This window comes from Pseudorca crassidens, chromosome 2 (assembly GCF_039906515.1).
Source record: "Pseudorca crassidens isolate mPseCra1 chromosome 2, mPseCra1.hap1, whole genome shotgun sequence".
Taxonomy (NCBI): Eukaryota; Metazoa; Chordata; class Mammalia; order Artiodactyla; family Delphinidae; genus Pseudorca; species Pseudorca crassidens.
This window is the reverse complement of record NC_090297.1, coordinates 94,867,302-94,878,863: the sequence shown is the minus strand read 5'-3', so window position 1 is coordinate 94,878,863 and position 11,562 is coordinate 94,867,302. Positions and strand designations below refer to the sequence as shown.

Here is an 11,562-nt window from a genome sequence, read left to right as displayed (position 1 = left end):
ATTGCTTTCAGATTTAACTCCTCTGCTTCTTAAAGCTTAATTCCCATCCCAAGTGAGCAGCCACCCAACTCTCTCATTTTTTGTAAATAGAAAACAGTCCCACATATATACACTAACAAACGTAAAATAGATAGCTAGTGGGAAGCAGCCACATAGCACAGGGAGATCAGCTCAGTGCTTTGTGACCACCTAGAGGGGTGGGATAGGGAGGGTGGGAGGGAGGGAGACGCAAGAGGGAAGAGATATGGGAATATACGTATATGTATAACTGGTTCACTTTGTTATAAAGCAGAAACTAACACACCATTGTAAAGCAATTATACTCCAATAAAGATGTTAAAAAAAGAAAAGAAAAGAAAACAGTCCCAGAGATGTGTAGTGTCCGTGGAGTTGCACGAAAAAGTGCGAGATCTGCGCGAGACAAAGCCCGAGAAGGCCCGGTGTCCCTGCAGAGAGGACTATTTCTGGGCAGTTCGCCAGGGTACCAAGCCCGATGGGCAGGGAGCTTGAAGTTAAGTAACCTGAGCTTCCAGCTGCTCCCTCAATCCTCCCGTTCACCACCACCACCACCCCTCCTCCGTCCCCCGTCCCACCTTTAATACCCTGATGCAGAATCCCACAACCTCCCGGGACTGGCTCCTCGGGCCGCACCCCTGACAGCTCCAGTAGGGACGCCGCAGAGCTTACCTCCCAGGTCCCACAGCCCCTCCCGGGCCGCACCCTGCAACCCTTTTACTTCCTGCCCGCTCAAGGCAGTGCCTAGCCCGTCCCCCGCGCCTATCGGGGAGGCCGGCGCCGGGCGAGCTCCTCCCCAGGCAGCAGCGGGAGCGGCCACTCCCCGTGCACCGAGCCGAGCTCGGGTGGGGACTTGGCTCTTTTCAGCTTGTGCGCCGCGGGTCCCTTACAGCCAGGCCGCGGGCCCCTTACAGCCAGGCCTCGCGCCCCTTACAGCCAGGCCTCGCGCCCAAGCAGCCTTCGGCCTCCCTGGCTTCCCTCGGCTGGGCCGGCCCGCGCCTCCGGGACCATGCTGCGCTGGCTGCGGGGCGTCGTGCTGCCTGCGGCGGCCTGCCAGGACGCGGAGCCTCCGACGCGCTACGAGACCCTCTTCCACAAGCTGGACCGCAACGGGGACGGCGTGGTGGACATCTGCGAGCTGCAGGAGGGGCTCAAGAGCCTGGGCATCCCCCTGGGCCAGGACGCCGAGGAGGTGGGTCGCTGCGGGGCCTGAGGGCCGGAAGGGCTGCGGGGACTCTGGGCGCTTCCAGGACGGAGGGCGGCTGCCCGCGGCTCTGCAGGAAGTAACTGGAAGTGTGGCTTCCAACCCGCGAGTGGGTTCAGAAGCTCGGGAATGGGGCCAGGTACCCCGGAACGGATGCGCATCAGGATCTGAAAGGCTACCGGTACTTTTACAGAAAAATTAGGGCAGTGGACCCTCTGACTCACTCTGAGAATTAAAAATCCTGTGCCCAGTACTTTTGGTCTGAATGCATCCCAGGGCTTTTTAAGCCTATGCAAAAATTTAGCCACTTTTTTTCTTTTTTCTTTTTTTTTAGCTCTCACACTTCAGTGAGCCCCAAGTTCTGTAAAAAGTCTCACATTTTGTATCTCTTCGAAGCTGCTTTCTTACACCAGCTAGTTTGTCTACTGTTTCAAAACTGTTTGAAAACCAGTGGTATGTTTCCCCCAACCTCCTGTTGAGGAGGAGAGGCAACATTCCATTGTTTAAGACATTCTTAATGCCCTAAGTACATAAGTTGACCTGAAGGGTTGGCCCATCCTACGAGCAATTTCAGCTTCTCTGAGTCATTTTAATTGTGTCCCTGAAGTGCAGCCCCTATCAGCAGAGATATTTGGAACCTCTCCAACCCCACTGAAACGTAGGAGGACACTTTGGCATTCCCTATCCCAAGAGTAAAGTGCTATTAAGCTATAAGAGCCAAAAACTTTTTATAGTAGTTATATTTTAAGCTACTCATTCAATGTCTTTAGTAGTTACAGGCCTCTTCAGGTTACTATTTCTTCTTGAGTCAGATTTAGTAAGTTACAACTTTTAGGAAACTGCACTTTCTGTCCAAGGCTCATAATATTTATATTCACTTGTGATTTTTAAAAAGTTCTGACTGTTCTGTAGTTATGTTCTCTGTTTTATTCCTGATATCTCCCCCCCCCCACCCCTGTTTCCTCTTCAATCTTGCCAAATCTTTTTTTCTTGCCAACCTTTTTTTTTTCCCTTTCAACCTTTGTCTTTTTTATTCATACACTGAAAGAGCCAACTTTTGGTACTTTTTGAAGATTGTCTCCATTTTTAAAATTTTCTTCCATTAACTTTTGTTTATTTCCTTCTACTTTCTTTGGGTTTACTCATTTGTCCCTTTTCTAATTTCTTGAGTTATTAATAAATGCTTGATTTATTAATTTTGAGCTACAATATCACTTTAATCACTTCTTTAGTTGCATCCCGTAAGTTTGTACTTTTGTTGTAATTTAGTTCTAAGTATTTTCTAATTTCCAATATGATTTCATCTTTGACCCATGAATTATTTGTGTGCTTTAAATTTCCAACTATATGCTTTTTTGGTTGGTTCTTTGAAAATATGAATAAAATAGACAAATCTCTGGCAAGACTGATTAATAAAAAGAGAGAGGAACTCAGGAATAAAAAATGTCTTTAATTTTCCAAAATTTATATGAGAACAAATTATAAAATAAGTTGTATAAAACTGTGTGTATGCAAACATATAGAACAGGATGGTGTATATTTGTCACACACACAATATATGTATTCTATACATATACATAAAATATATTTTATACCTACATACATATACATAGTATCACTCTGTGCTCATGCCAGATATTATTAACTGTTCCCAGCACTCTTTTTTGATGGGTATATTCTTCAATTAAATGTTAATAATAATTACTTCTGGATGGTAGGAGTTAAATTACCTTGTTACTTTTTTCTTCACAATTTTTGTATTATTTCAATTTTTTAAAATGATCATGCATTATTATTTTTATGATTAGGAAAAAATAGAGTTTGTTTTTTTTTTTAATAAATATCACCTCCTCTGTGATGAGCTTTTCTGGACCACCCCCTATAGAAGAGTTGGTCTCACCCTACTATTTGTAGATCTTTGTCTCCTATATCACTACTACTATAATTTTCAAAAGGTACTATTTTTATTTATTGACTGTGCCCTCCACTAAGACCAAACATCTTGAAGATGAGGGTCATGTCTCAGTGATCTAAGCACAGTGGTACAAAAAGATTTAAGGCTGTGACTTGAAATACCCTAAACAAGACAGTGGCTCATTTGAAATAATTAAAAGAAAAAAAACCTTAACGGTAAAGCAGTTGTTAGTGCTTTTATTTCCAGCATATGTAGGACAAGAAAACCAAAAATTCTCCTGTTGCTAGATACCTAGAAATGTTGGATAAAATAAGACAAATATATAAAAGACTATTTTTTTAGAGCAGTTTTTTGTTTACAACAGAATTGAGAGGAAGGTACAGAGATTACCTACCCATACACCCTCTGCCTCTAAACATCACATACATAGTCGCCCCCATTGTCAACATCACTCATCAGAATGGTACATTTTTTACCAAAGGTGAACCTACATTGACACCTCATTATCACTTTAAGTCCATAGTTTACCTTAGGTTTCACTCTTGGTGTTGTATGTTCTATGGGTTTGGACAAATGTATAATGACATGTATCCATTATTATAATATCATATAGAGTATTATTACTGCCCTAAAAGTCCTCTGTGCTCTGCCTATTCATTCCCACATCCCCAACCACTGATCTTTTTATTGATTCTATAGTTTTTCTAGATAAACATCTTTTTACATACATAGATGAGCTTGTAAGAAAAATCTAGTCAAACCACCTGGGTTTAAATCTTGGTTCTGCTACTTACTAGTTAACTTTGGGCCATTAAAAATATCTTTTTAGCTTCAGTTTTCTCATCTGTGACAGAGGTAACATGAGTACTTATAGGGTTATTGTGAATAGATGAATTAAAATACGTAAAGTATTTAGAATAATTCATGGTACCTAATAAGCAATCAGTTAGCCTTTAAATTATCTAAAACTGTTACTACTGTCAAAATTTCCTCTATAATTGCACATTTGCTAACTTTCCTTTATAATTCTGTTGATTTTCCCTTTTATTTTAAAAACAGACTATATAATGGACTATACTGCTGGTGTATTCAAATTTAGCATTGTTTTAGCTTCTCGGTGAATTGCTCCTTTCATCATTATGCTTTCTTGCCTACCCTTATAGCATGGTTCCCCCCATATTTTACAAATGCCTGAGTCATTGCACTAGCCAGGTGTTCCCCTTAAACAGGTTGTTTTCCCAGGTCACCGCTGGGAAATCTTCAGCTTTGGGCTCCCACCTTGTACAAAGCATCATCCTTCCCCCATGTTCCACTCCGGGCTCTTTGCCTGCTGGGCAGTGAATGAGCCAGTTCCCAAACCCCATGTTCTTACCTCTTGTCTTGGGCTACTGCTGGTGCTAACTGCGTCATTTCTGATTCTCCTAGGAGCAGAAACCACGATGGGCTTGAGTGTGCAAAAGAAGGGTAAGGGAGAGGAAACAGGAGTGTTCGCCTGTAGAGTGATCTGACCTGGCCTCCACAGGCCACTCCATGGCACCCACAGATGAGCTTCTCAGCATAGGTGTGGGGAGTGCTCCCTTATCGTTCTCAGCCTCTCTTCCTCAGGGAGGACAGTGGGACAAACTACGGTCCCCGTTGCTTCACTTGGTCACAACTGGTACTCATGATTTCCCTTCTTGACTATCTATTTTAAATTCCACTCACATTCAGCTAGAATCTCTGCAGATCTTTGTGACTTACCTGGTTGTGTGACCTAAACTTTCCTTTCTGCAGTATCTGAGCTTCTCAGGCCACTGTTGCTGCATGTGCCCATTCACAGTTATAACTGGGCATCCCTGGAGTCCACATGGATCATCTGAGTTCCGTAAGTATTCCTCTCTGTCTCGGTGGTGTAGAAGCAGCCCTGCTTCCTGCTGATCAGGGCCAATTTACACCTACTAAGAGGGTGACTTCTTTTCTTGCCTGTTGGTCCCTGGACACAAGGAGTTACAAATGTCCAGGTGGAAGCTATAGCTTGTAGTTCAGTGGGACCCTCATTGTGTTCCCTGACAGGAGTGTATCTATCCTGCTTGGGGACCAGAAGCTAACACTGCAGAGCCCAGAGTTGTGGGGATGGGAAGCAAAAAGTTCCCATTGGGTCATTGGGAGTGATAGTAAGTGGGACCACTCCTGCTTCCACCTCTTAGTTCCTGGACTCATGTGTTCTTCCTTTTGGGGGCACAGAGCCACATGGTAGGTCTCTGATTTAGTGTACATAACGGTATCCCGAAGGGTGGCAACCCATTTTTGCCAAATATTGTCTCCTAGGTGGTGCTTCGGCTGTGCTTTCAGTAGGACATTGCAGCATTCTGTGAGGTTGGCTGCTTCCTGATGGTGTGGGGTGTGAAATGGCCAGTGGATCCAGTGGTCTCGGGCCCAGGTGCACACCTCTTACACTATGACGGGATCCCCTGGTCACATGCTGTGTTCTGTAGGGATTTCACGCCTGTGGATCAGGCATTCCACAAGCCCCCAGATAGTGGTGCTATCTGAACCTTTGTGGGCAGGAAAGGGAAACCCCTACCTTCCTCTGAGGAAGACCCAGTGCCCCTTACACCACAGGAGGCACCCAATATAACTGACTTTCCACCGAGTGACCAGTTGGCCTTCTTGAGGAATAGTGTCATGTCAGGGCCAGGCAAGGGCCAGATCATGAAAGGCATTGAGGACCTGCCAGGTGGTTTGGACTTTTATCAATTGAGTGATGGGAGCACTTGGGAGATTTTAAGCAAGAGGGGACACAGGCAGACTTATGACTTAGGAAGATCACTCTGGTGGCTGTGCAAAAACAGGAGGAAGAGAGGGTGTGGAGGGGAGCCTGGGTGACAGTAGCCAATCACATACTTGGAATTAGGGTTACATGGTCAGTCTTTATGGGGGAGAATTTCAGAGGCATAGGTCAAGGGTTTGTATAATGTCAAGGATTGGGGAGATTACCCACTGGAGTATCTAGAAATGAGAACTATGGGGTGATTCTTCAAGGGAAGGTTTCAAGATAATTTGCATCTAAAACAAATACTCAGCCTAAAGTGAAATCTCTATAAATTTCCGCCTGACTTGATCTCATCTCCATGTTGCCAAGCTTTTGTAACGAATTTGGCATGTAGAAGAGAGCAAATTTCTATTTAAGTTCCTTTAGGCCTTAAATGGAAAGAATGTGGAACATAATAAGGAATACAATAACTAATTGTTACTAAGTGTTCCAAAAGTATACAGGGAAGGGAAAAGACATCAAGGCAAGTTCTGAGACAAAATTAAGAACCAGCTAGAGGCGAACTCACTATGGTTTCTTCTGATATGAGTGACCCTGCTTTTCCATGTGTTTTCAAATCTCCTCATTACGAAATTAGTGTTTTAGAAGAGATAAAATTCACATTAAGTTCTCCTGTGACTCAGGAATTGAGAGTAGAAGGTAGTATGAGGAACAAGGAGATACAGTAGTTATTACTAATTTTCCCATAAGAATCTAGTAATCCTGTCTGCTTTTTGCATTATTTTCCATCGTTTCCTCCCTCCTCCCTCTTTGCCTCCCCCTCCTCATTGTTTTTCATCAAAGGCCACGTTAGAACATTTTAAAAGGCAATCTCAATGTTTGGATGTCACTTGAGGTACTCTGAGGAAAAAAATTTCAGAACATCAAAGAGCAGAAGAAATAATCTGAATTTTAATTTACTGAAATGGAAATCAGAAAAATAAACTGATGATGAAGAGTCAGCAGTTTTAGCTGGAAGTATGCTTATTTTGGTTCAATTTAGGCTTGGAAGACTTCAGAATAGTGTAGAACCAAAAAAAAAAAAAATCTGGATTTAGAATTAAGGCAATAAAATGATGAGATGATCAAGTCTATGTTTTGCTCTCTTCTATCAGTTACATAAAATGCTGTTAGTCTGTTTTCTTTATTCAGAAGTCTGGCTGTGACTTCTATCTTTTCTACTTGGTCTTAAGACTCTTGCGCCTGCCTGGATGTCTGTCTTCTATGACTCTTTGTGACTACTTGCATTCTCTGCAATGCCCAGGGAAGGATCATTCCCTGTGGACTGTAAAATTCTCTTTTGTTGGAGAATTCCTTGTTGATTGGGCCACAGCACATCTTGTGAAACAACATTATATGTTTGCCACTGCTCAACAGCTCTGGGGAGAAACGTTTATTGCGAAGCTTGCAGTAGTACTTATGACTAACCATGGCATAATCTCTTCCTGGCAAACGCATGGGTAGTTCAAGGACATGGGATGGTCCTCTTTGTGTTTTCCGTACTTGACATGATGAGTAAATAGAGCAAAAACTGACAGATAACGGCTTGATTAGATTATTTTTATGAATTAAAAAAATTTTATTTTGGGGGAGCAGTTTTATGTTCACAGCAAAATTAAGAGGAAGGTCTAGAGATTAACCATATCTCACCTGCCCCCACGCATGCATAGCCTCCCCCATGATCAACATCTGACACCGAGTGGTAACATTTGTTACAGTTGATGAACCTACATTGACATATCACCCCAAGTCCATAGTTTACCTTAGGTGTTGTATATTCTATCGGTTTGGACAAATGTATGATGACGTGTATCCATCTTTACAGAATCATACAGGGTATTTTTCACTGCACTAAAAATCCTCTCTGCTCTGCCTATTCATCCTTCCACCCATTTCTCCAACTGTCTGGCAACCGCTGATCTTTTTAATGTCTCTATAGTTTTGCCTTTTCCAGAATATGATATTGCTAGAATCATACAGTATGTAACCTTTTCAGGTTGGCTTCTTTCACTTAGTAATATGCACTTAAGATTTCTCCATGTCTTTTCATGGCTTGATAGCTTTTTTCTTTCTCGCACTGAATAATAGTCCGTTGTCTGGATGTACCACAGTTTACTTACCCGTTCACCTACATCTTTGTTGCTTCCAGTTTTGGCAATTATGAATAAAGCTCCTACAAACATTTGTGTTTAGATTTTCATGTGCACCTACATTTTCAGCTCCTTTGGGTAGATACCAAGGAGCATGATTGCTGGATTATATGGTAAAAGTGTGTTTAGTTTTGTAAGAAATTGCCAAGCTGTCTTCTAAAGTGTACCATTTTGCATTCCCACCAGCATGAGAGTTCTTGTTACTCCATATGAATTTTAACATTCAAGTTTTTAAAGAGTACTCCATATTTTTAAAAGTAACTTATGTAAAAAGTGGAATTTTGACTGTGAAACTATACTTCCACATTTCCAGTGGTGCCCGATGAGGGACCAACATGTATGTGTATAGGGAAGCCAGAGCTCTCAGTGGTTACGGAAAGTGGTGATTAAGAAGACGCCATAAACATTGTTTATGAGTATCTCCTGGACCCCAGTTGACTTAACTTCTGCCCATTTTGAGATTATCCTCCCAAGTGTGCTGCCGGAATCTGTGCAGATGGAGATGGGACTCCTGTTCAGCAGCCTTGCTCTGGAGCCACTGCAGATACTGAGTGAAGATAAGGAACTGGGGGAGAGGATCACAGAAGGAAAGGCCCACATGGTCAGATTTTCATTCTGGTCCCAAGCTTCATTACAATAATTCCCAAGTGCCTTAACCTTAGAAGAAGAAGTCTTAGGTGTGACCAGACAACTTAAAAAACAAAAAAATGTTGGACCAACACCACCAGTCATTATGGCCCCACAGTCCATGTCTCAAAACTCCCCTACCCACTTTTCTCTAAAAAGAAGTTCTACCTTTAGAGACAGACCTGTGTGGAGGTCTCTCAGGAAGCTTCTGGAGACAAGGCTCCTCCTGGAGTGAGATGGGAAACAGGGAGTCTGATTGGCTGATCTGGGAGTGAGGCCGGAACTCTATGGCCTCACACTCCTGGCCTGGCCTCCAGCACCAACCCCTCCGAGGCTCCCAGCGCATCTCGTGCTTCTGCTCTGGAGCCGTGGCGATGAACCGTCCCCTTTCCGTTCTGTACCTGGCCCAGGGGCTTTGGCTTTGGTAGCAGAGAGGCAGCTGCTACCTTAGGTCTTTTCCAACACGGCCTGTGGTGGGCAGAGATCACCATCCTCCCTCTCACTTTCAGCTCGGGGAGACTAACGGGGGTCAGAGCGTGGACCACCCGAAGCACCTCTGCCGCCAGAGACATCCCAGATGGACGCCTTCGATGAAGAACTGTTTTCATACCTAGACCATAATGAAGATGGGACCCTGGACATCCTTGAACTTCAGGAAGGCCTGCAGGACGTAGGGGTCATTCAGGACGAAGGGAAGGTGGGCTTCAGTGGGGCTGTGGTCAGAGAGATGTTGGGTCTGAGAATTCTGGAGGGGCCTTGGGCAGAGAAGGGTAAAGCCAGATTTACACGTTCCCAAGCTTGATGCTGGGCCCCACTATAGTTTTCAGGTCTGTTACCAGCGTTACTGTATGAAGAATAACAACGTTACTAATACTCCTCTCAAGAATTTTTCTCAATTTTCTCCCTGGCTCTAATAACACTTCTAAATTCAAATTGCTCTCAAGATGTTGGCTGCAACCTTGTTTTTGGAGTCACCTTGTTCAGTGTACTCACCTGTTATTAGTAGCCTAGATGTGCATTTAGGCCAAAGATGCTCTCTTCCCACTTTAGGGAACTGGCATAATCACTGTGCATTTTGGGAGTTATGTGGTAGTTGGAAATTCTCTAATAGTGTATTTTGGTTTCCGTTCTTGGAAGGAGGGCAGTCAGTCTGAGTGGCTTGTACTCTTGGGGTTTCTCCCAGGCTGATGTTTCCTCATAAGGTGCCTTTATCATCACTTTTTTTTTTGCGGTACGCGGGCCTCTCACTGTTGTGGCCTCTCCCATTGCGGAGCAACAGGCTCCGGACGCGCAGGCTCAGCGGCCATGGCTCACGGGCCCAGCCGCTCCGCAGCATGCGGGATCCTCCCTGACCGGGGCACGAACCCGTGTCCCCTTCATCGGCAGGCGGACTCTCAACCACTGCATCACCAGGGAAGCCCTATCATCAGACTTTTGAAGAATGAGCTTGGGCATTTTTTCCTTTGCAAATCTTTTCCCCAGCAACCTAGATGAGAGGATCCTTCTCAGTATGCCGTGCCTAATGCATATTTCTATCAGTATATTTCCAAGTTATCTTCTGTTCAGAAGTTATTATTGAGTATAATTATTACTTTCCAGTGATCTTTGCTCTTTGGATGTTTAACCCAATAGATGGAGATCCATGAGAGTTAAAGACTGGCAAATTCATTTAAGATAATTGGCACTTAATGCTCAAAAAACTGTCAAATGAGTTCTGTCGTGTTAAGATTTGGTAAAACTCTTCCTATTAGCCATGTGAACTTTGGGAGTCTTTATTTTGTCATTCACTTAGTCATTGATCATTTGTATTTTTAGCGCCTTCTATATGCCAAGTACTCTGTCCTGGTTTCCTCATTTGTAACATCAGAGGCCTGGACTGGATGTTGTCCATGGACCAGACCAGTCCAAAATATTATCTCTGTAAAGTTTACTTGGATTTTTTTTTTTTTTTTTGCCTCTAGGTTTTTATTCTTTTTTTTCTTTTTTTCATTTTAACATCTTTATTGGAGTATAATTGCTTTACAATGGTATGTTAGTTTCAGCTTCACAACAAAATGAATCAGTTATATATATACATATGTTCCCATTTCTCTTCCCGCTTGCGTCTCCCTCCCTCCCACCCTCCCTATCCCACCCCTCCAGGCGGTCACAAAGCATCGAGCTGATCTCCCTGTGCTATGCGGCTGCTTCCCACTAGCTATCTACCTTACGTTTGGTAGTGTATATATGTCCATGCCTCTTTCTCGCTTTGTCACCGTTTACCCTTCCCCCTCCCCATAGCCTCAAGTCCATTCTCTAGTAAGTCTGTGTCTTTATTCCTGTTTCACCCCTAGGTTTTTCATGACATTTTTTTTCTTAAATTCCATATATATGTGTTAGCATATGGTATTTGTCTCTCTCTTTCTGACTTACTTCACTCTGTATGACAGACTCTAGGTCTATCCACCTCATTACAAATAGCTCAATTTCGTCTCTTTTTATGGCTGAGTAATATTCCATTGTATATATGTGCCACATCTTCTTTATCCATTCATCCGATGATGGGCACTTAGGTTGTTTCCATCTCCGGGCTATTGTAAATAGAGCTGCAATGAACATTTTGGTACATGACTCTTTTTGAATTATGGTTTTCTCAGGGTATATGCCTAGTAGTGGGATTGCTGGGTCATATGGTAGTTCTATTTGTAGCTTTTTAAGGAACCTCCATACTGTTCTCCACAGTGGCTGTATCAATTTACATTCCCACCAACAGTGTAAGAGGGTTCCCTTTTCTCCACACCCTCTCCAGCATTTATTGTTTCTAGATTTTTTGATGATGGCCATTCTGACCGGTGTGAGAGGATATCTCATTGTAGTTTTG

The 11,562-nt window shown here is 43.3% G+C and overlaps 1 protein-coding gene across 2 annotated transcripts in view; it reads left to right on the top strand.

Annotated features, from left to right (window-relative positions):
• Positions 1-830: 830 nt before the first annotated feature.
• Positions 831-11,562, top strand: part of SLC25A24 (solute carrier family 25 member 24) — a 57,978-nt gene continuing 47,246 nt past the window's right edge. Inside the window, exon 1 of one of the 2 annotated variants that reach the window (XM_067727091.1) lies at positions 831-1,207. In XM_067727091.1, coding sequence (XP_067583192.1) covers positions 1,025-1,207 — 183 coding nt within the window. In that variant the 5' untranslated portion in view covers positions 831-1,024. Of the gene's footprint in view, positions 1,208-4,727; positions 4,999-11,562 lie in introns of those variants that run through there. The other variant, XM_067727090.1, reaches the window with a different exon arrangement.